Here is a 25,356-nt window from a genome sequence, read left to right on the forward strand (position 1 = left end):
ATTTCATATATAATATATAATTATATATAAGAATTTCATATATAACTATATATTATATATAAAACTTATATATAAAAAATATTTTGTATAATATATAAAATTAATTTTTATATATATGTTTTTCTCATCCAGTCCAATTCGGTCTCGAAAATTATGAAACTGAAACCGAATCGAATCTGACTGGTTTTTATAATATAGGAATCGGTCTCAGACCGGACCGATTTAAAACCAAACCAACTGAACCGGTCTGATTTTCCGATTTAAAATTTCACCCCTATCGGTTTGGATCAAATTCGAATCAAAACCTAAATTACAAAATCCGGACCAAAAAGACTCGGGTTACGCAGGTCTTTTTTTTTTTTTTTTTCCAAATATCGTTATCAAAATGACGCAGTTTTAGGTTTTTGCGTCTGATGGATAAAAACTCCCCCGCCCCCTGCCCCCCGCCACCGACTCTCTCTCTCTCTCGCTCTCTCTCTCTCGTTACGCTGCAGCAGCAGAAACCGTCCCTAGCCGCCATCATCGTGACCCCGTGACCCCGTGACCCCATTGTCGTCGCCGCATCTCCGTCGCTGGCTGTCAACCTTTGCCTCTAGGACGTTGTATGTTATGAGCCGACAAAGAGGAACCCTAATCCTTAGGGTTATTGTCTGAAAACGTGAGTGGATCGGGTTGTGTCAAGTATGGGCCTGAATGGGCCACAAGTCCATTAGCATATTTTATTTTGAGTTGAGTCCAGTATTTAAGTTATTGAATGAGTCCGTTTGAGTGGTTCTAGATTGTAGTAAGTGGGCCACGTGAGTCAGTATTTTACGTGCCAGCTAAGTCCCCTTATTGAGTCTGTTATTTCATGGGTTAGTTATGTGTTAGTGGGTCTTAGATTGTGGAGTTCGTGGGTTAGTTGACTTAGTCTCATTGTTAGCATTATTTATATGTTGAAGAGTAATGAAGAGGTATTCAATTTCTCAAATACATTACAAGTACAAACTGGAGGCTAGGCCCCTCGAAGTGCCTACAGAGTTTACATTGTAAACTTCATCAAATTCCTTGAACCATAACAGTGGTCTCAGAGCCGCGTTCCTGCGCCATGGCTGAAGGTACACGCCACGCTCAATTGGCAGAAGCTGTCGTCGCATTAAAGGAGGAGACGGTGCACTTGCATGAAGAACAAAGCAAACAGAAACATATTTCTGGAAGCTGTGTTGCAGCAACTCAACAACTTAGTAGCCAGCTATGAACGATTAGCAATGCAGTCTGGTAATACACACAGGGGAGAAGGATCATCCAATCCAAAAGGTCAGTTCAAAAATAATCCATTGTTTGAAGGGAATGGGGGTATACATGCTAGAACTCTTAGATTGGATTTCCCCAAGTTTGATGGGTCAGAACCCATGGAATGGATTCTTAAGGCTAAAATTTTTTTTGAGTATTTTGAAATACCTAATGAGCAAAAATTACAGGTTGCCTACTTCCACATGGAAGGGAATGCATTGTCTTGGTATTCTTGGTTAAGGGATTCGGGTCCTATAGGAGGATGGGAAGATTTAATTGCAGCACTTAGGGTGCGCTTTGGACCCTCCACCTATGAGGATCCAATTGGAGCATTCACCAAACTAAGACAAACAGCCACGGTAGAAGAGTATCAAACTGAGTTTGAGACTCTATCTAATAAGATTAAAGGGCTGACAGAAGCATTTCGCATTAGTACATTTATCAGTGGCCTAAGGGATGATTTAAAAATTATGGTAACAATGCTTAAACCTGATACAATCTCAGTTGCTTTTGGTTTGGCTAAGTTACAGGAGGAAGAAGTGACTAGGAGAAACAAAGGGATGCCAAACAGAAACCAAAACCAGAATTTAACCAACCACCCATATATTCCCAAGATACCGGGACCACCCCCCATACTCAGATTACCTCCACCACCACCAAGGCCTGAAAACAGAATCCTTATCAATACTTACAATCCAAATAGAAGGCCCACCATTCCCATAAAAAGAATCACCCCAGCCCAAATGCAGGAAAGAAAGGAGAAGAGACTTTGTTATTATTGTGATGAGAAGTTTCACCTTGGCCACAAATGTAGTAGACTCAAGCTGTTCTTGTTGGAAGGGATAGAAGGAGAGGAAAAAGAGGAAACCGAATCTAATGAAGGGAAGTTAACAGCCATAGAATATCAAGGAGTTGAAGAAGAAGAAGAAGAGTTGGGTGAATTGTTGAGTATATCATTACATGCCATTGCAGGCTCATTATCTCCTAAAACCATGAGGGTTGAAGGCATTATTAATCATCAAAAAGTTTTGATTCTTATTGATACAAGTAGCACGCACAGCTTTATGGATTCATATGTAGCAAGGAAGTCAAAACTGCCAGTGGGAGAAAACTAGCTAACAGTTAAAGTGGCTAATGGAGATAGCCTACCTTGCCAAGGTTACTATAGGGTAGTTCCTATAAACCTACAGAATTTGAGGGTTATGGCTAATCTTTATTTATTAACCTTAGGGGGTTGTGATGTGGTTTTGGGAGTGGATTGGTTGAGGAATTTGGGATCAATTTTATGGAATTTTTCTGATCTCACTATGCAGTTTGATTTCAGGGTGCTAAGGTTAAATTACAGGGATTACAACCACCATTTAATGCATTGGAGGAGGAGGAACATGTTCCAAATTTAAATAAAGGGTCTGTGAAAGGACTATGGTTGCACTTGATTGGTGGAGAAAAGACGAAGGTGGAAGGGGAAAAGGAACCTGTTCTTAAGCAGGTTATTAACAGTTTTGAAGATGTATTTGCTGAACCTTGTGGCCTGCCTCCACCTCGGAGTCATGACCATAAAATTGAGCTGTTGGAGGGATCAAAACTAGCTTGTGTACGCCCATACAAGTATCCATACTATCAGAAAACAGAGATAGAAAAGTTGGTGGCTGAGATGCAGAAAAGTGGGATAATCAAGGGAAGCCAAGGCCCCTACTCATCACCGGTATTGTTGGTCAGGAAGGCAGATGGAAGTTGGAGGATGTGTGTGGACTACCGTGCATTAAACAAAAATACAGTGAAAGATAAGTACCCTATACCAAATATTGATGAGTTACTTGATGAACTTTATGGGGCGGAAATCTTTTCTAAACTGGATTTGCGTTCAGGTTATCATCAAATTAGAATGCATGAAGAAGACATACATAAAACAGCATTTAGAACCCATGAGGGTCACTATGAATTTATGGTGATGCATTTTGGGCTTACTAATGCCCCATCAACTTTCCAAGGGCTTATGAATGAGGTCTTCAAACCTTATTTAAGAAAGTTTGTTTTGGTCTTTTTTGATGATATTCTGATTTACAGCAAATCTTTGGAGGAACACTTACAACATTTGCATATGGTCTTAGAAACTTTGAGATCCCATCAGTTTTATGCAAAGAAGTCCAAATGTGTGTTTGGTTGTCATGAGGTGGAGTATTTAGGTCACTTAATCTCCAAAGAAGGAGTGAAAGTCGAACCCCATAAAATTTCGGCTATGCAAGAATGGCCCCTACCCAAAAGTTTGAAGGCCCTAAGAGGATTCTTGGGGTTAACAGGGTATTACAGGAAGTTTGTAAAAGACTATGGAGCCATTGCTTCTCCATTAACTGCCCTATTGAAAAAAAAAATGCTTTCATATGGACAAACAAAGCACAAGAGGCATTTGAGAAGCTTAAAGCAGCGATGGTAAGCCCCCCCGTACTATGTTTACCAGATTTCACTAAAGTGTTTGTGATTGAATGTGATGCTTCAGGAGAAGGGTTGGGAGCTATGCTTATGCAGGAAGGAAAACCCATAGCTTTCTTAAGTCAAGGGTTAAAGGGAAGAACTCTAATGTTGTCCACTTATGAAAATGAGCTTTTGGCATTGGCGATGGCAATCAGAAAATGGAGACATTATTTATTAGGGCACCACTTCAAAGTCAGAATAGATCAACAAGCACTAAAGTATCTACTCAAGCAAAGAGTAGACACTCCAGCTCAGCAAAAATGGGTTTCAAAACTGTTGGGGTATGATTTTTCAGTCGAATACAAGAGTGGTAAAACCAAGAAAGTAGCTGATGCTCTTTCCAGATTACCCATCATAGAAAAACTAGAAAAAGAAACTCAATCCACCAACCACCAAACACAAACCCAACAAGCCAATATCCAAGCTATAAGCCTTCTACAAACTTACTGGATAGACGAGTCAAAGAAAGCTTACTCCCAAGATTCCCAGTTGCAGGAGCTTTTAAGCAACTGCCATCAGCGTCTCTTGGACCAATCCCAGTACCAAACCAGAGATGGCCTGCTTTTTTACAAAGGCAGGTTACACCTTGGAAATTTGGTGGCCTTCCAGCGTGAGATCCTGCAACAGTTCCACAGTAGTCCATTAGGGGGCCACACGAGAGTGTATAAAACATATGCAAGAGTCAAAAAAGAGTTTTTCTAGCCTGGATTAAGAAAGGATGTCAGGACTTTCATCCATGAATGTGATGTATGCCAGAGAAACAAAGTAGAAAACATTCACCCAGCAGGCCTGCTCCAGCCTTTACCAATACCTACAAGGAATTGGAATGATATAAGTATGGACTTCATTGAAGGTCTACCACCATCAGGAGGGCGTACAGTGATAATGGTGGTAGTGGACAGGTTGAGCAAATATGCTCACTTCATAGCTCTCTCTCACCCTTACACAGCAGCCACGGTAGCAAGGGTATTTCTTGATAATATCTTCAAATTACATGGTTTTCCACTAACAATTGTGAGTGACAGGGATCCAGTGTTTACTAGTCAGTTCTGGAGAGAACTATTCAAGATCAGTGGTACTAAGTTACTACTCAGTTCAGCCTACCATCTCCAAATAGACGGCCAAACAGAGATAGTAAACAAAGGACTTGAAGGCTACCTGAGGAGTTTTTCGGGAGACAGACCCCGTGATTGGGCACGGTGGTTGGCTCTCACAGAATATGCATACAACACATCAGAACATACCTCTACCAAGATCTCGCCATATGAAGTCGTGTATGGACAACCACCCCAAGGATGATGCCATACGAAACGGGGTCAACAAAAGTTCAAGCAATAGACGAAGAACTTAGAAACCGGGAGCTCATTAACAAGTTAGTCCGAGAAAACTTGAAGGAGACTCAAGAAAAAATGAAACTTTATGCAGATCGAAAGAGAACAGATCGAGAATTCCAGCAAGGAGACAGAGTTTACCTTCGGCGAAGGCCTTACCGACAGATGTTAGTCGCAATTCGAAGAAATCTCAAGCTATCTTCGAGATACTATGGGCCTTACACAGTGTTGAAAAAAATAGGCAAGGTGGCATATCGGTTAGATCTACCCAAAGAATCGCAGATCTATCCGATATTTCACGTTTCGTGTCTCAAAAAGATACTCGAAGAACATATTCAACCATTAGCAAAGTTACCAAGAGTTACGGCAGAAGGAGCAATAGAACCCGAACCTGAAATTATCCTCAATAGACGTCTACTCAAGAAAGGAAGGAAGGCAGGGGTTGAGATGCTGGTACAATGGAAAGGCATGGCAGGAGAAGATGCTACGTGGGTGGATCGAGAAGAGTTGCAGTGTCGTTTCCCAGACCTCGAGGGCAAGGTCTTCTGAAGAAGGGAAGTATGTTATGAGCCGACAAAGAGGAACCCTAATCCTTAGGGTTATTGTCTGAAAACGTGAGTGGATCGGGTTGTGTCAAGTACGGGCCTGAATGGGCCACAAGTCCATTAGCATATTTTATTTTGAGTTGAGTCCAGTATTTAAGTTATTGAATGAGTCCGTTTGAGTGGTTCTAGATTGTAGTAAGTGGGCCACGTGAGTCAGTATTTTACGTGCCAGCTAAGTCCCCTTATTGAGTCTGTTATTTCATGGGTTAGTTATGTGTTAGTGGGTCTTAGATTGTGGAGTTCGTGGGTTAGTTGACTTAGTCTCATTGTTAGCATTATTTATATGTTGAAGAGTAATGAAGAGGTATTCAATTTCTCAAATACATTACAAGTACAAACTGGAGGCTAGGCCTCTCGAAGTGCCTACAGAGTTTACATTGTAAACTTCATCAAATTCCTTGAACCATAACAGTGGTCTCAGAGCCGCGTTCCTGCGCCATGGCTGAAGGTACACGCCACGCTCAATTGGCAGAAGCTGTCGTCGCATTAAAGGAGGAGACGGTGCACTTGCATGAAGAACAAAGCAAACAGAAACATATTTCTGGAAGCTGTGTTGCAGCAACTCAACAACTTAGTAGCCAGCTATGAACGATTAGCAATGCAGTCTGGTAATACACACAGGGGAGAAGGATCATCCAATCCAAAAGGTCAGTTCAAAAATAATCCATTGTTTGAAGGGAATGGGGGTATACATGCTAGAACTCTTAGATTGGATTTCCCCAAGTTTGATGGGTCAGAACCCATGGAATGGATTCTTAAGGCTAAAATTTTTTTTGAGTATTTTGAAATACCTAATGAGCAAAAATTACAGGTTGCCTACTTCCACATGGAAGGGAATGCATTGTCTTGGTATTCTTGGTTAAGGGATTCGGGTCCTATAGGAGGATGGGAAGATTTAATTGCAGCACTTAGGGTGCGCTTTGGACCCTCCACCTATGAGGATCCAATTGGAGCATTCACCAAACTAAGACAAACAGCCACGGTAGAAGAGTATCAAACTGAGTTTGAGACTCTATCTAATAAGATTAAAGGGCTGACAGAAGCATTTCGCATTAGTACATTTATCAGTGGCCTAAGGGATGATTTAAAAATTATGGTAACAATGCTTAAACCTGATACAATCTCAGTTGCTTTTGGTTTGGCTAAGTTACAGGAGGAAGAAGTGACTAGGAGAAACAAAGGGATGCCAAACAGAAACCAAAACCAGAATTTAACCAACCACCCATATATTCCCAAGATACCGGGACCACCCCCCATACTCAGATTACCTCCACCACCACCAAGGCCTGAAAACAGAATCCTTATCAATACTTACAATCCAAATAGAAGGCCCACCATTCCCATAAAAAGAATCACCCCAGCCCAAATGTAGGAAAGAAAGGAGAAGAGACTTTGTTATTATTGTGATGAGAAGTTTCACCTTGGCCACAAATGTAGTAGACTCAAGCTGTTCTTGTTGGAAGGGATAGAAGGAGAGGAAAAAGAGGAAACCGAATCTAATGAAGGGAAGTTAACAGCCATAGAATATCAAGGAGTTGAAGAAGAAGAAGAAGAGTTGGGTGAATTGTTGAGTATATCATTACATGCCATTGCAGGCTCATTATCTCCTAAAACCATGAGGGTTGAAGGCATTATTAATCATCAAAAAGTTTTGATTCTTATTGATACAAGTAGCACGCACAGCTTTATGGATTCATATGTAGCAAGGAAGTCAAAACTGCCAGTGGGAGAAAACTAGCTAACAGTTAAAGTGGCTAATGGAGATAGCCTACCTTGCCAAGGTTACTATAGGGTAGTTCCTATAAACCTACAGAATTTGAGGGTTATGGCTAATCTTTATTTATTAACCTTAGGGGGTTGTGATGTGGTTTTGGGAGTGGATTGGTTGAGGAATTTGGGATCAATTTTATGGAATTTTTCTGATCTCACTATGCAGTTTGATTTCAGGGTGCTAAGGTTAAATTACAGGGATTACAACCACCATTTAATGCATTGGAGGAGGAGGAACATGTTCCAAATTTAAATAAAGGGTCTGTGAAAGGACTATGGCTGCACTTGATTGGTGGAGAAAAGACGAAGGTGGAAGGGGAAAAGGAACCTGTTCTTAAGCAGGTTATTAACAGTTTTGAAGATGTATTTGCTGAACCTTGTGGCCTGCCTCCACCTCGGAGTCATGACCATAAAATTGAGCTGTTGGAGGGATCAAAACTAGCTTGTGTACGCCCATACAAGTATCCATACTATCAGAAAACAGAGATAGAAAAGTTGGTGGCTGAGATGCAGAAAAGTGGGATAATCAAGGGAAGCCAAGGCCCCTACTCATCACCGGTATTGTTGGTCAGGAAGGCAGATGGAAGTTGGAGGATGTGTGTGGACTACCGTGCATTAAACAAAAATACAGTGAAAGATAAGTACCCTATACCAAATATTGATGAGTTACTTGATGAACTTTATGGGGCGGAAATCTTTTCTAAACTGGATTTGCGTTCAGGTTATCATCAAATTAGAATGCATGAAGAAGACATACATAAAACAGCATTTAGAACCCATGAGGGTCACTATGAATTTATGGTGATGCATTTTGGGCTTACTAATGCCCCATCAACTTTCCAAGGGCTTATGAATGAGGTCTTCAAACCTTATTTAAGAAAGTTTGTTTTGGTCTTTTTTGATGATATTCTGATTTACAGCAAATCTTTGGAGGAACACTTACAACATTTGCATATGGTCTTAGAAACTTTGAGATCCCATCAGTTTTATGCAAAGAAGTCCAAATGTGTGTTTGGTTGTCATGAGGTGGAGTATTTAGGTCACTTAATCTCCAAAGAAGGAGTGAAAGTCGAACCCCATAAAATTTCGGCTATGCAAGAATGGCCCCTACCCAAAAGTTTGAAGGCCCTAAGAGGATTCTTGGGGTTAACAGGGTATTACAGGAAGTTTGTAAAAGACTATGGAGCCATTGCTTCTCCATTAACTGCCCTATTGAAAAAAAAAATGCTTTCATATGGACAAACAAAGCACAAGAGGCATTTGAGAAGCTTAAAGCAGCGATGGTAAGCCCCCCCGTACTATGTTTACCAGATTTCACTAAAGTGTTTGTGATTGAATGTGATGCTTCAGGAGAAGGGTTGGGAGCTATGCTTATGCAGGAAGGAAAACCCATAGCTTTCTTAAGTCAAGGGTTAAAGGGAAGAACTCTAATGTTGTCCACTTATGAAAATGAGCTTTTGGCATTGGCGATGGCAATCAGAAAATGGAGACATTATTTATTAGGGCACCACTTCAAAGTCAGAATAGATCAACAAGCACTAAAGTATCTACTCAAGCAAAGAGTAGACACTCCAGCTCAGCAAAAATGGGTTTCAAAACTGTTGGGGTATGATTTTTCAGTCGAATACAAGAGTGGTAAAACCAAGAAAGTAGCTGATGCTCTTTCCAGATTACCCATCATAGAAAAACTAGAAAAAGAAACTCAATCCACCAACCACCAAACACAAACCCAACAAGCCAATATCCAAGCTATAAGCCTTCTACAAACTTACTGGATAGACGAGTCAAAGAAAGCTTACTCCCAAGATTCCCAGTTGCAGGAGCTTTTAAGCAACTGCCATCAGCGTCTCTTGGACCAATCCCAGTACCAAACCAGAGATGGCCTGCTTTTTTACAAAGGCAGGTTACACCTTGGAAATTTGGTGGCCTTCCAGCGTGAGATCCTGCAACAGTTCCACAGTAGTCCATTAGGGGGCCACACGAGAGTGTATAAAACATATGCAAGAGTCAAAAAAGAGTTTTTCTAGCCTGGATTAAGAAAGGATGTCAGGACTTTCATCCATGAATGTGATGTATGCCAGAGAAACAAAGTAGAAAACATTCACCCAGCAGGCCTGCTCCAGCCTTTACCAATACCTACAAGGAATTGGAATGATATAAGTATGGACTTCATTGAAGGTCTACCACCATCAGGAGGGCGTACAGTGATAATGGTGGTAGTGGACAGGTTGAGCAAATATGCTCACTTCATAGCTCTCTCTCACCCTTACACAGCAGCCACGGTAGCAAGGGTATTTCTTGATAATATCTTCAAATTACATGGTTTTCCACTAACAATTGTGAGTGACAGGGATCCAGTGTTTACTAGTCAGTTCTGGAGAGAACTATTCAAGATCAGTGGTACTAAGTTACTACTCAGTTCAGCCTACCATCTCCAAATAGACGGCCAAACAGAGATAGTAAACAAAGGACTTGAAGGCTACCTGAGGAGTTTTTCGGGAGACAGACCCCGTGATTGGGCACGGTGGTTGGCTCTCACAGAATATGCATACAACACATCAGAACATACCTCTACCAAGATCTCGCCATATGAAGTCGTGTATGGACAACCACCCCAAGGATGATGCCATACGAAACGGGGTCAACAAAAGTTCAAGCAATAGACGAAGAACTTAGAAACCGGGAGCTCATTAACAAGTTAGTCCGAGAAAACTTGAAGGAGACTCAAGAAAAAATGAAACTTTATGCAGATCGAAAGAGAACAGATCGAGAATTCCAGCAAGGAGACAGAGTTTACCTTCGGCGAAGGCCTTACCGACAGATGTTAGTCGCAATTCGAAGAAATCTCAAGCTATCTTCGAGATACTATGGGCCTTACACAGTGTTGAAAAAAATAGGCAAGGTGGCATATCGGTTAGATCTACCCAAAGAATCGCAGATCTATCCGATATTTCACGTTTCGTGTCTCAAAAAGATACTCGAAGAACATATTCAACCATTAGCAAAGTTACCAAGAGTTACGGCAGAAGGAGCAATAGAACCCGAACCTGAAATTATCCTCAATAGACGTCTACTCAAGAAAGGAAGGAAGGCAGGGGTTGAGATGCTGGTACAATGGAAAGGCATGGCAGGAGAAGATGCTACGTGGGTGGATCGAGAAGAGTTGCAGTGTCGTTTCCCAGACCTCGAGGGCAAGGTCTTCTGAAGAAGGGAAGTATGTTATGAGCCGACAAAGAGGAACCCTAATCCTTAGGGTTATTGTCTGAAAACGTGAGTGGATCGGGTTGTGTCAAGTATGGGCCTGAATGGGCCACAAGTCCATTAGCATATTTTATTTTGAGTTGAGTCCAGTATTTAAGTTATTGAATGAGTTCGTTTGAGTGGTTTCAGATTGTAGTAAGTGGGCCACGTGAGTCAGTATTTTACGTGCCAGCTAAGTTCCTTTATTGAGTCTGTTATTTCGTGGGTTAGTTGACTTAGTCTCATTGTTAGCATTATTTATATGTTGAAGAGTAATGAAGAGGTATTCAGATTTCTCAAATACATTACAAGTACAAACTGGAGGCTAGGCCCCTCGAAGTGCCTACAGAGTTTACATTGTAAACTTCATCAAATTCCTTGAACCATAACATTCGGGTACTCTCTCTCTCTCTCTCTCTCTCTCTCTCTCCCTCCTTGTAACTATGTTTCTGTGCGTGAGTACAAGGTCATTGAGTATGTGAACTATTTGCCGTTGAGATGGATCGTACGGTGGTGGATGGATGCTTTGACCATCTGTTTGGTAGTGGCTGTGTGCTTTTTGGAATGTTTTACGTTTGAAATGTGTTGGGAAAAGAGTTGGCTACGACTTTTATTTGGAAACTTTTTTTTTTTAATTTGATAATGGTTTGGGTTGTTTATGGATTCTGTAATCTGTAATCTGTATTGAGTATCGACTTGTTTATGGATTCGCTGATTCTCTATTTTGCCTTTTTTAATGAATCTGTTTGGTTGTTGGGAAAATGTTGAAGGAAAAAAGCCCAAGTTGATTCATGTTATTTAATTCACGAATTATGCGATTTATGAGGTTAAGCCAAAAAATAAGAAAAATTGGAAAAAAACACAAACTTTCCTATTGAAATTTTGAATGTAAACCTACAAACTTTGTTAAAAGAAGAGATTACTTGCCTGTTTTATGTCGTGTTCAAACTCTTTCTTTGTAGAATTTAGTACCTTAGATAGTGCATGACTATTGTTTCACATGCAAAATCTTGCACAGATTCATGTCAACCAGCTCTATATGTATGAAAAGAATGGTTAATTCTCTCCAACTTTGAGATAGAATCAGTTCACTCTTAATTACAGTTCCAACCAAATTAGAATAGAAAAAGTGAAAACCAGCTAGAAAGAATATTTTGCCGCTGACCTCAAAGTCCAAAAAAAAAAGGAAAAAACAAGAAACCTGCTTCTTTGGGGAGAAGTGGATCCTTTAAACTATTTAAGGTCCACATTTAATGACTGTACACCGTGCCCTTTAAAGCCGAGGAAAAAAAACCGTGCTTGTAGGCCAAAATACAGAGGGGATCAGTTGGTCCCATTTTTAGCACTTTTTCTTTCACTCTATTGTCTGCTACCTTAGAAACTTGTTCAGAGTTATGCAAAATCTAGAGACAGCTGCTTGTGGTCTTAATAAAAATAAATACTCACAAAGAATTTCTGTCTGTTGGAGTTTGATTGGTAGATCTGACTGGTTCTGCATATTAATCTTGCAGGTTAAATGTATCTATCAAATCATATGTCATGGTTTGATGCATATCTACTAGTTCATGATGATCATGTTAGGATACAAGATTCTTGTGAAAATTAGGATGTCTAGCGCCACGGATCATAACTTAATAATAATACATATTGCCCTGGCACTTAATATATATATATATATATATATATATATATATATATATTGCCCTGGTCTGAAATCCACATGCATGATCACCATGATAAATTACACTCATACATACCATCATTTAAGGTTTGAATATTATATATATATATATATATATATATAATATGGTTAAAAACTTGAAGCCAAAGCTTCATAATTTCTAGCTATGACTATATATGATTCATTGGATAACTTGATCAGCCAGAGGCCTATAGCTATAGTATGTGAAACTTCAAATTAGCAAAGTCTAATCACATTATTCTTTTTATCTATACTCTCTATTCTTTTGCTCTTGAGACATTATATATTAATGTCTTTTCCGGCCTCGTCAGTGGACCTACATGATGCATGAGAAATAATTCTGTCTAAAGTTGATGAAATATTACTTGGTAAGCTCTCGAACTTAACATGCCATTTTACAACTTGTATCTTGAAATTACCAAATTAGAAACAACAATATTTTGATTTTAAAGTTAGTAAGAGCAAAAGAATGGGGGGCTGCATGCTTTCGATTTTTTCATTACTCTTTAGTCTTTTTCATGTTTTCTTTCTTTAATAGGGTGATCTGTAAAACAGTTTGCCAATATCTCATTAATTACAAATAACTTGTTAGTTAGTTTATATATATATATATATATATATATATACACACATGATTAAATTTTCTTTAGATATATTCTGAGTCTTCTTTTTATATTCACATCTGGTGTGCTGTGCCTGATTTTTTATTCTACTGTGCTTCATTACTCAATAACAGATGGAAGAAGATTCTGTGAGTTATAATGTCGGTACAACTCAGAGAGTTGGTGGTGACTCCTCGTCTATTCTAATGGATATGGAGGAGCATGGGAGTCTTCCAACCCATTCATCTATATATACACAACAAAAAACTAGTACACTATATTTCAAATGAAGTTTTATACAAATTATTTGAGTAAAATATCAATTAAAAATAAAAAAGACTGGAATTAGAAATTAAACTATCAAAATAATTATGAACATATTTTATGGATTGATTAAGAGTAGAGTATATTTTATGAATATATTCATAATTACCTTCATTTGGACTATGTTTTATTTGAAATAGAATTGTAAATAGTGATTAAAGATTCGCAAGTTTAATTTATAACTTTTTCTATTCAATATTCCCATGACTCTATGATTACATTGTTACACTGCGGCGCAGCGTATAACTTGCACCACGACTGCCACCACTCTTTTCCTTGTTGCCCACCTGCAAACCTCCTCCAGCATCGTCCAAGGATTCATGTGGGCTTCTCTGACCACTGCCAGCAGCATCCGATTTATACGCTACTGCCGTATTTTCCTGCCACCTGTACCCGTAACTCCTTTCTCTCTGCACCCTCGGAGTCCTCCTCCTGCCCTAGGTTTCATGGAAAAGGCAAATGCCACCAGCTCTAATTTCGCTTCTTTTGCCCATTCCAGTAGAAGGTGATTGTTTCCCTCTATCCCCGTCTGTTTGGTTTCCGAGAAGACCTAGAGAAAGAGAAGGAAAAATGAATTCTAGAATGGAAAACTTATTAGACAAAGTCAAGACATATTACTATTTTTTCTCTTTATTTATTTTGTATTGCTTTTAAAATGATGGATAACTAATAATCAAGTGAAAAAATCTTTACGGGCAGCCAAACTGATAATCATCAGAGTTTATATGTGTGTAATTGATTTGCTTACGATTTTGCTGCTATGAATTTGATTTCTTCAACTAAAAATTGGGCAGCGGTGGAAGAGGAAAGGGTATGGAGACGAGAAATGATAGAGAGAAATCAAGAGGGCGTGGGGGTGGTGGCTCTGGCAAAGATAAGATTGATGCTCTTGGAAGGCTATTGTAAGCACTACTTCTTGACCCATTGCTTGTAATGCTTGTGTTCTCATCATGCTATCTTTAAAAGACGCAGCTTTATAATTTTTCTGTAAATTTGAGGATGAAACACCGAATGCTTGTCCAAAACTAGAACTAGTCCTCCATTCAAGGCTTTCATTGCTTTTTTCTTCTTGTGTACAGGACACGTATTTTACGCCATATGGCCTCTGAGTTGAATTTGAATTTGCGGAGTGATGGTTACGTGAAGGTTCAAGATCTTTTAAAGCTGAATATTAAGACTTTCGCTAATATTCAGTTAAAATCACACACCATTGATGATATTAGGGAGGTCTGTTTCTGAATATCATTCTCATTTTCATATGTTACTTTTTTTTTACTTCGTCCTGTTAAACTTTCTGCTTCACTGTTGGCCCAGAGTACCATGATACTGAGTACTAAAGCACTTTCACCGCCTGTTCAAAATGCTAATTTCTTTCTATAACTATTATGGAAGATACCAGAAACCGTTCTCTGGCTGTACTGGTGAAATATGGCGTGCAACTTGCTAGGGGCTAATTGTATGGTGAAGTGCTTTTTTCATGTAAAACTATTTTCTACTTGAATTAATGTGGGATATGTTTGCGGAAAGATAATCTTTTTCAAAACCATAGATTATGTACACCATGAATTGGCCCTTACAATCAATGTTGAAGTGGTTGGGGTTTAGGCAGTTGTGGCTACCACGGATTAATCTCACTTGATTAAGTGTGAAGTTTCTATGTTAATGTATAGTTGATCATGGAAACGTTACCGATGCAGATTTTTAAAGGTCTATTCTTCCTCGAAACCTCGGTCTATTGACTCTTTCTCAGAGACATTGCCTAAACATCATGTAGTTACATCGGTCCAGTGCTGTTAAGGTTGCTTTATTTCAAGACCAGATCGAACCACAAAAAATAATCACTGTTTTGCTTGCAAAGATTACCTCTACACACTTACTTTAAAATGTTACGTCCTTGTAACATGTTCAATATATAGAACAAATGATGTTAACACTTTTTATTAATCATTTTATCATATTTCCCGTGCATTGCATACATGGTACCGGATTCTGTCTTATATCTTTTCCTTAAAAATGCTAGTGCTGAAAATTCTTCAACAAACACTTATTTCTCTGAAGATTGCATTGTTTAGGCTGTCAGAAAGGATAATAAGCAGCGTTTCAGCCTCATGGAAGAAAATGGGGAGCTTTGGATACGTGCAAACCAAGGCCACACAATAACAGTGAAGTATCAGTTTTTTTCTTCAATGAAGATGTGCCCATGTTCTAATTCTATTTACCATTCAGTGAGAATCATTGTATCTGGCTGAATATAACCTCTAAATGCTCCTTTCAGAGTTTAATAACTCACTGGGATTATGTTGTCTCGAATGTCTGCTTGTGTTCCTTCAGTATGTGGTCAAAATTGTTGAATAAATGTATCACCTTTGGGAATTCTCTCTGAATGATTGAGACCCTTGTATGTAAACAGATGCTAACTCCAATAGAATTCTCTTTAAACTATGGAGATCTGTGGTACAAATTGTTTGCCATTGCTCAACTGGTATATCATTTTACAAAGCTATGATTTATTGCAAGGTTTTTGATTACTTGCATTTGCTAAAATTGTGAATGGTGTTTTTTTTTTTGGAATATGTACGTAGGTTTCTTATACACACTTTCATGTCGCAAGGAACATAAATGCTTGAATTTTTATACTTTTTATTTTGAGGGATTGGATGACGTATGGATAGGAGGAGGGAGGATCTGTATGTTATTGTATGGATGGAGAAGGGCAGATAACCCTCCCAGCCCATGGCCCACCAAAAGCCCAAAAGTGGGATGATTGGAGGAGGGAGATTTAGCTCCACTGCAAAATTTTATGAAAGTTCCACTGTCTTGAGTGAAACCATAAATAATTGCATACACTAAACTATGTGTTCACTCTCACTAATTTTCTTCCTACTCAAAAAGACGAGGGGGAGGTTAACTCTCATTACTTTTCAGCCTATCACTTCTCTATTACTTCTATCGCACCAACCGTAGTATTAAGTTGCAGCTGTTTCCCTTAAGCGGATATGTTTCTCAAAGTTTGTTTAATCGTCAACTCTTAAATCAAAATCGTCATGACTCTTTTTATAGATTGTTTGTATCACTTTTTACAATGCTTGATACTGATACTGTTATTGGATTTTGTTTTCTACCAGATGTTTCAAATGCTATCTGTTTTTCATTTTATTGTAGTACCAGCCTATGAGTGCCTCCTAATGATCCTTTCCCATCATTTATGATTTTGCAATCATTTGAGTGTCAACTGATCATGCATATATTTTTTAAAATAATTCTTTTTTGGTGTAATTGGCAGACAGTTGAGTCAGAAAGCTTGTTAAAACCAATCCTTCTAGCTGAAGAAGTTCCAGGTAAATATATGTGTGTGATTTTAAAACAAAAGTCATAACCTTTTCTTATCCTATTCTGCCATTTTTGTTTGCTTCACTGCCTTTTTTTTTTCCTGACAATATGCAGTGTGCGTACATGGAACCTATGTGAAGAATTTGGAATTGATTCTGGAGTCTGGTCTGAAACGCATGAAAAGATTGCATGTTCACTTTTCATGTGGCTTGCCAACAGATGGGGAAGTAATAAGTGGTAATGTGTCAGTTTTAGTTTTTTTTCGATCTAGAATTTATGATGCATGACATTGTCCCCCCCAAACCCCCCAAGCCCGCCTGCAAAAATCCTATGATAAAGACTCCAATATATCTTGTGCACTCCAAGACCTTCTCCCTCTAGGTCTGATAGATGGGTCATACAATAATTTGGCCCCAAGCACCAGTCAGGGGGAAGATGAAAGATTTTTTATTTTGATATGTGCATATGGTCAATGTGAAAGTCCTTGGACCTGAAAAGTTTCATTGCATTTCATGCAACAATTTTTTTTTTGGTAAGTGTATTTCATACAAGAGAATTTCTAGAAACTACACCCCCATCCTACTCCGATCCCACCATGTTGATGTGGCATAGCCCATCAACCTTTGAATTTTAAAAAAATATATACAGGAAGATCCAATGGTGATAAAAGTGCCACATTTTACATAGTTGGATAAAAGTGGGATAGGAGTGTGCCTTGTAGCATTACTCTACAACAAATTGGCCAGTGACTAAGCCAAAATAATGTCAGAGGTTCAGGTGTTTATTTAGGTACTCACCAATTATTGGATATGCTCATCAAATGTAATTTAGGCTTGTGTTAGCAACATCATTTGTGTTCTGGATTTTTCATGCTCCTTGAGATGTGTTGGGAGTGTCTGCCAAAATACAAGGTTGCTCTCGAATCACCGGACGGTTGTGGCCATCATGGAGCCTTATGCATCTTTTGCGGCAAATATATGTACTTGTCCACCAAGTGAACTTCTCATCATCAGAAATCTATGGCAGTGCAGCCCATTATTTACGTTTACACCCATGCATCTAACTTGGCATTCTTTTTGGACCCTTTTGGCATTAATGCCTTGTTCTACCAGACTTCAACATTGTTGGAGCACTAATTTCGAGCAGGACCCGAGATAACTCTTTTAGGGGGTTGTGTTGGCTGTCATCTAGAACTACAGTATTTCATGATCATACAGTATCCAACAATGCATTCATCTGAATACAATATTATGCTGACTTCGATAATTTTCCTGATTCGTAATTTTTCCAGGTATGAGACAGGATGTTAATGTGTTGATCTTCCTTGATGCCAGAAAAGCTTTGGAAGGCAAGTTTGGCAAATTTTTTCCCCTTACAGAAAGTGTCTTGAATTTTGTTCATCATCATCCAAGCATCTATGATATATATATATATGTATGTATATATTTTCTACTCTTGTTTCTAATGTGGTGCTTTACAACTTTTATTACAGAGGGAATGAAGCTTTACATTTCAGACAACAATGTTATTTTAACTGAAGGTTTCGATGGGGTTGTGCCGGTCAAGTACTTTGAAAAGATAGAATCATGGCCAGACAGGAAACCCATCCTCTTTTGAACCTGTATCAGATTAGGAGTCTATTTTCCTTCACTCGTGTCCATTCAATGAGATATGTAGTGGTTTTCATTTGGTCAATTACTTTATCAATAAAAATCTTTGTTTGTCGAAAGGATGAGTGCGGGTTGTTGTTTGGGTATCTCTTTGTTGCTGCTTATGTTGCGTTTAAAATTGCTTGGTTATATTGGTGTGACAAAGATTCAAGGATAGGACGTGGGAATCTCAACATGTTGATGCAGGCTCAGTTTGATCGAATCAGGTTTAAACCAACACAAGAGTTTGGTCGAACATTCCTTTCCTGAAAGGCCTCAAACTAAATATCGCTGGCTGAAACATAAAGACAGAAATCGAATGAAGGATTTAAGGTGACCCTTGTAATTTCTGCTTAAGCCAGGGTCCACGCTCTTGTGCAGTCCTTTTCTTCTGGGGGAAAGCAAACCAAACGAAATCTTTTTAAGACGATGGTTTGATTGAGTATAAAAAAGTGGTGGGACTGATTATAACAATATGTTTGGATGTGAGTAATTTTTAGATAGAATTTAAAAAAAAAAAAAAATGATTTAATAATTTTAAAATTTTGCTTACTTTGTTTTGAAGAAAGACAAGCTTGTACAGCCGCCTTCTGGTGGGGCCACGGAGTACTATAAACCTGCCACTCTGCCAGGCTGCCACACGGCGGGCCCAGCTGGCCTCCTAGGGACGAAATGTCTTTTTTTATTATTATTATTATTATTATTATTATTTTGTTAAGAATATTTATTTTAGAGATGGTTTTTTTGAGTTTGGGATCTTCGAGAGAATTTTGAAAAGTTTTTACACCATATGTTAAATATTTGGGAATGGAGTAATTTTTTACTTGAAAAATTTCCAACTTTAGAGACAATTTGGTTGCTAAGCAAGGCCTACGACTGTTTAGTCAGCTGATATAGTATCAAATTTTTGTTGGAAAGTGAAAATATTTCATCTCATCATTACAACTTTATCAAATTTTCATACAAAATATAATAAAAATTTAATTTAGTTAAAGTCTATAATAATAATAATATTAAAAAATAATATTTTATTCAACTATCAATTTTTATATAAAATTATCTCATTTCACTATCCAAACGACACTTAAAAGATAAGTTTTTAGAAGATACTAAGATAGTTTTCCAGATCAAACTATTAAGTGAATGATTATATCTTAGGTTATCACAAGATGATTTGATCTAGCTGCCCTACAGCGGTGGTGTGAAAGTGTAAACTTTTCTTAATCATTATTTTTTTTGGAAGATTGGGTTTTTGAATTCTTCTTATAAAAAATTATGATGTTAACATTTTAAAATTAATTTTATCTTTATATTAAATAAATAAAGGAAAAATCTGAATGCAATCGATTTGGGAGACGAACTGGGGCACAATCCACTTGGCTTGTTAAATTAAACGGTTCGTTTTGCCTTATTTCAGCTGTGAGTGAATATTGGGCAGAAAAGGGATAAAAATGAAATGGGATCATCTAAGCGGGATCAGATAAAATTGTAGTAGGTAGTTTCTAAAGTCAGTGGTTTTCCGAACTAGAAAATTTATTTATTTTTAAACAAATATTGTCCTGTGGTTCGCTTGTTATTTGTAGATATAAGGCATTTCGTAAAGTTGATGGAATAGAAGTTGCTTGGAGCCAGGTGAACATTGATGATGTGTTGCAGTCACCAAAACAACTGGAAAGATTATATTCAGAGGTTCAACAACTGAAATCTTTGAAACACGAAAATATTATCAAGTTCTATAATTCTTGGGTTGATGATAAGAGCAAGACATCAACCTAATAACAGAGTTATTCACTTTTGTGAGTTTGAGACAGTGAGTTTTTTTTTTTTTTTTTGTACTGTTAGCCATATTTTCTTTCACTTTTTTTTTTTTTGTTTTGGATTTGTTAAGGATGTGTTTCCCACTACCAATCACATGGATGACACCTACAGCAATGAAGAGATGGCGCTGGTCGCCCTGTGTAAACTCCAATGCTTAAGTCGGTGACAATATGATAATAAGTATATAAAAATAAAAGATGAAGATGATGTTACCTTTACCAAGTTATTTACAGAAGGACATGGCGTGATGGCGATTGACTTTAATCACCAGTCCTGTGTGCTTATCTTTCGTGATCCTTTATTTAACTGGAGAAGATGTCTCCTGTTTTGTAGGAGTTATCTCACTCAGGATATTTATATCCAGTCTTAGGCCTCATCCCTAATTCTTCGGGGTTATCTCATCCGTAGTTATGGTTATGAGTCCTTTATCTGTAGGGTTCTTAGCCTTAAGCCATCAACAGGTCTTCCTAGACGTATGGATGGGCTTAGCCTTAAAGATGGGCTCGAAGCCCAGAGGTCTAAACGTCCCCTCCAGGGTTCAATGATAATTTATAGCATACATGGTTTCATTGTGTTCTAGACATCGAAAGAAGCATAAGAATGTTGATATAAAGGCCATTAATAATTGGGCTAGGCAGGTTCGTCAAGGTTTAAGCTATTTGCATGGCCACAATCCTCCAATTATCCATAGATGCATGAGATGTGACAACATATTTGTTAATGGTTCAATGGAAAAGTTAAAATTGGAGATCTTGGATTGGCAATGACAACTGTCTTGTAGCAGCCTAATGCCGGAAGTGTTATTGGTATGGACATCCCTTTCTTTGAAAGTATTATGACTTTGGCCTAATTGTGTAAATTGTCGTTTGTTATCCATTTTTTCTTTTATGCACAGGCACTCTCGAATTTATGGCTCCCAAGCTTTATGAAGAGGAATACAATGATCTTGTGGACATATATTCTTTTGGCATGTGCATGCTAGAAATGGTTACATGTGAATATCCATATAGTGAATGCAAAAATCCAGCTCAAATATACAAGGTCACCTCTGTAAGTTGGCAACTACCTGCAGTATGTCTCATTCTTGCTTTTCTTAAAAATGGTTGTTGTGATTTTTTTTTTCCTTTTTGACAATCCTTTCCTATAGGGCATTAGGCCTATTTCTCTCACTAAAGTGAATGACCCTCAAGTCAATCATATTAACATGTGGGATATGTTTAGCTTATTAATATGTAATGGACGTAGTGTTTGTGTTGGAATCCTTTTGTTTTTGTAAGATGCATTTGTATTCCTATCAGTTTCCTATTGAAGGGGATAAAATATCCCAAGCCCATATAAATAGGCTCAGCCCACCAAAGGGCCCTCATTAGAAGACAAAAGAAGAGAGAGGGAGAGGGAACAAGGGAGAGAAGGTGATAGGAGGGAAGGACGGGAAGGTAAATAAGAAAGTAGAGAAAAGAGATATAGTCAGAAACGCAAAGGAAATGCTGTCAATCTTCATGACTCCCTAGGGGCACTCGAAAAGATGGGACAAATAAAAGGAAACGGCCAGACGACTCCCAAGGGACTTTGACTTCTTTTGAAATCTCAACTTTGGCTTCTTGAAGGGGAGGAGATGAACTCTGGCGACGATCTCTCCATCAAAAGATAAACCTCCAATATCCATTGTTTAATGAGAATGAGAGACTATGAGGGACTGTAAATAAGCTTATTATAGTATATATTCTCACTCCGTAGACGTATGCTTTATGTCGAGCTACGTAAATCTATGTGTCTTCCTATTTTTTACATTCTCAATATTTATTATCCATTCACTGCCATAGACGTACGCACAGCTGCACCGGTCCATGCCAGGCGCTCCAGACCACACCGATCAAGGTCCAGATCGTCACAGTGGGCTGGGCATAACTCTTTCTCTCATTCCAGCCTGTTGTGCAATTTTTGGAATCAACATCTATAATAAATTATAATTTTAAAATTAATTTTATTTCTAATTTTCTATATTAAATAAATAAATTTTCTACGTGACAATCTAAGATGAAGACAGAAAACTAATGAACTAATGTTAACTCTTGATTTATTTATGCTAAAAAAATAGAACTTGGATTGAAGACATTGATATCCCTCGTGTCAGAGGCACTTCATTTCTGAATATTCAGTGTATATTGATATGTAGGGTCAATATATATTTATACATTTTACAAAGGAATCAAAGTAGTTACAGGGAATCAAATAGCAGAATGTAAAATAATAGAATGTAAAACTATTCTAGAGTATTCCAAGACTTAGGTAAATAAGAGAGTATTGTGCTAATACGCCCCCTCGAGTCTAGTGGGGTATCTACAACAGTGAGACTCGTTCTAAGACTAGCAAATCTATCTGAAACGAGTGGTTTAGTAAATACATCAGCTAACTGATCCTTGGATGAACAAAAAGAGACTTTTAGAGTATTTGCAGCTACTCTATCACATACAAAATGATAGTCGATATCTATGTGTTTGGTTCGAGAGTGATAGACTGGATTTGCTGAAAGACACGTTGCCCCAATGTTGTCACACTACATATTCGGGAGCTATGATAAAATATGCCAAGTTCTCGAAGTATAGTCTGGAGCCAAATCAACTCAGCAGCTGTAGAGGCAAGAGATTTGTATTCTGCTTCATTGTTGGATCATGCATCCATCTTTTGTTTCTTAGAGCTACAAGCAATGAGGTGCTGACCAACGAAAATGCAGAAACCACCAACAGATCGTCCGTCATCAGGACAGCCTGCCCAATCAGCATTTGTATGGGCTTGAAGAGTGAACTTGGATGATGATTTAAAAAACTATCCATAGTTTAGTGTAGACTTAAGGTACTGAAGGATCGTTTTAACAGCAGGCCAATGAGGGACAGTGCAGAAACTGACATATTTTGTTTATAGCAAAGGCTATGTCAGGTCTAGTCATGGACAAGTATTGTAATCCTCTTACAATACTTTTGAATAATGTAGGATCGTTGAATTTAGAGGCATCAAATTTTGACAGCTTAAGAGAAGCTGCCGTGGGAGATGACATAGGTTTGACATGAAGCATATTGCTTCGAAGCAGTCAATCAGTAATATATTTTCTTTGGGATAAGAAAATACCAGAAGCAGAGTAATCTATTTCAATCCCAAGAAAATAAGACAACCTTCCAAGATCTTTGACAGGAAAAGCATTGGAAAGTTCAGATATAAGGGAGTTAATGGTTTTAGATTTGGATAATGTAATAACCATATCATCAACATAGATCAACAGAAAAATATGTAAGTCACCATTATTCAAAATGAACAAAGAGGGATTTGCTCCAGAGGCAGAGAAGCCATACCCAATAAGCCATGTGCTCAATTGTGCAAACCAGGCTCGGAGAGCCTGTTTAAGACCATAGATGGCCTTATTGAGTTTGCACACATAATGTGGAAATTTCGGATCTATGAAGACTTGTGGCTGCTGCATAAAAATTATGTCAGTCAAAGAATCGTGTACGAATGCATTTTGAATATCGATTTGGCGCAACGACCAGCCTCGTGTAACAGCAATAGACAAAATTAAACTAATAGTAGTTGATTTAACGACTGGACTAAATGTTTCACCACACTCTAAACTAGACTGTTGATGGTAGCCCTTGGCTACTAATCGGGCTTTTTGTCTAGCAAATGACCCATAAGAGTTCAACTTTGTTTTATATACCCAACGACAGCTAACAACATTATAGGAGGGATGAAGGGGTTCCAGAGTCCATGTATTCGTGTGGATTAAAGCATTAAACTCATGAGACATAACATCATACCAATCGGGAAAATTTGAGGCAACAAAGAAGCTGGAGGATTCATCTGGAACCATCACTGTGGTGTTGAGACAGTAGTGCCGTGGGTAAGGAACAATGCCATTGATGTTTTGACGAGGTCGTAGAGAGTCAGTGTGACTCCGAGTAATGATAGGTGATCGAGGAGGAATTAGAGAGGTGGAGAGAGGTATGTTGGGTGCGAGATTTGGTTGAGAGGAAGAAGACACAGGCAAAGACGTTGTGACGGCTGGAGTTCTAGGGTTTTCTAATAGGGGAGAGGTAGGTTTTTCTGGGGAGGCAGAGGGAGAAGTCGAGGGAGAATTAGGATTAGTTGAGGACAAAATGGGGCTCGGTGTTGTAAAAGGGGTAGACCGTGGGCTTGGGCCAATGATGGATGAACTAAAAAGGGGAAGAGAGATGTGGGTGGGGCTTGGACCATGAGAGTGTTAGTGGACATAGAGGAATAGGGAAAAGATGTCTCATCAAAGAGAACATCCCGAGAAATATAGACCCGTTTGGAAATGGGCTTAAGACATTTGTACCCTTTATGAGATGGATTATAACCCCAAAACACACGAAATTGACTGAAAATGTAATTTGTGTTTATTATAGGGATGAAGATTGGGCCAACATTGACACCTAAAGACTTTCAAAAAGGAGTAGTTCGGATCTTTACTATAAACCTTAAAATGTGGAGATTTGTTGTTTAGAATTTCTGAAGGGAGCAAATTAATGAGATAAAGTAGATGTTTCAAAAGCTTCAACCCAAAATGAGAGAGGAAGAGAGGAATGGGCTAGTAGAGCAAGCCCAGTTTCGACAATATGTTGATGCTTATGTTCTACTAGCCCATTCTGTTGATGAGCATATGGACATGAGAAACGATGATTAATGCCAAGTTTAACACATTGTGAGGTAATGGGCTTGAATTCAGCCCCACCATCAGCTTCAAGAGTAAGCAATTTGGCATTGAAAATGCGTTCAATAAATGGTAGAAAAATAGTGAAAATACGTTGAACATTCGATTTTAATTTCAAAGGGAAGAACCACGTATAACAAGTAAAAGGATCTATAAAGGAGACATAATATCGATAGCCATTGTTTGAAATTACAGGAGATGGGCCCCATAAATCAACACCAACTATCTCTAAGGGCCGAGTAGAGTTAGGCCCATGTGATACATACGGAAGCTGGTGGCTCTTCGCAAGAGGGGCAAGATGAGCATTTGGAAACAGTGTTTGTGGAAAATTGGCAAATAGTTGGTGTTCACGACTTTGGAAACAATTTCCTAAGATGGGTGGCCGAGATGTTGATGCCAGGTGAGAAGAGAAGTGCGTTCGCCCAAGTGAATGGATGCAGAGGAAGACGATGACAAGTTTATTGCAGTAGGAAACATGTAAAGGCCGTTACGATTGGGTACGATGAGGAGGCACTTCG

The 25,356-nt window shown here is 38.5% G+C and overlaps 2 protein-coding genes and 1 pseudogene across 2 annotated transcripts; all 3 read left to right on the plus strand.

Moving 5' to 3' along the window:
* Window positions 1–1,160: 1,160 nt before the first annotated feature.
* On the plus strand, window positions 1,161–3,866 carry LOC118348026. The gene is made up of 3 exons (XM_035688752.1): window positions 1,161–2,372; window positions 2,597–3,702; window positions 3,770–3,866. Exons 1-3 carry the CDS (start codon window positions 1,161–1,163, stop codon window positions 3,864–3,866), a joined length of 2,415 nt encoding a protein of 804 aa, XP_035544645.1.
* A 9,680-nt stretch (window positions 3,867–13,546) lies between these two features.
* Window positions 13,547–18,377, plus strand: LOC108985810 (tRNA 2'-phosphotransferase 1-like). Its single transcript, XM_018958243.2, has 8 exons — window positions 13,547–13,823; window positions 14,113–14,220; window positions 14,398–14,545; window positions 15,391–15,480; window positions 16,602–16,656; window positions 16,763–16,885; window positions 17,940–17,996; window positions 18,141–18,377. Exons 1-8 carry the CDS (start codon window positions 13,639–13,641, stop codon window positions 18,263–18,265), a joined length of 891 nt encoding a protein of 296 aa, XP_018813788.2. The 5' UTR covers window positions 13,547–13,638; the 3' UTR covers window positions 18,266–18,377.
* LOC118348027 lies at window positions 18,313–21,485 on the plus strand (annotated as a pseudogene).
* Window positions 21,486–25,356: the final 3,871 nt, after the last annotated feature.

This window comes from Juglans regia, chromosome 3 (assembly GCF_001411555.2).
Source record: "Juglans regia cultivar Chandler chromosome 3, Walnut 2.0, whole genome shotgun sequence".
In the NCBI taxonomy this organism is placed as follows: domain Eukaryota; kingdom Viridiplantae; phylum Streptophyta; class Magnoliopsida; order Fagales; family Juglandaceae; genus Juglans; species Juglans regia.

Coding starts and splice junctions, on each gene's coding strand:
- LOC108985810 (XM_018958243.2), top strand. CDS start 13,639: ATGTGGGCTTCTCTGACCACTGCCAGCAGCATCCGATTTATACGCTAC. Junction 14,546..15,390: donor CCATTGATGATATTAGGGAG/GTCTGTTTCTGA, acceptor TGCATTGTTTAG/GCTGTCAGAAAGGATAATAA. Junction 16,657..16,762: donor TCTAGCTGAAGAAGTTCCAG/GTAAATATATGT, acceptor GACAATATGCAG/TGTGCGTACATGGAACCTAT.
- LOC118348026 (XM_035688752.1), top strand. CDS start 1,161: ATGAAGAACAAAGCAAACAGAAACATATTTCTGGAAGCTGTGTTGCAG. Junction 2,373..2,596: donor CAAGGAAGTCAAAACTGCCA/GTGGGAGAAAAC, acceptor GTTTGATTTCAG/GGTGCTAAGGTTAAATTACA. Junction 3,703..3,769: donor AGAAGCTTAAAGCAGCGATG/GTAAGCCCCCCC, acceptor GTGATGCTTCAG/GAGAAGGGTTGGGAGCTATG.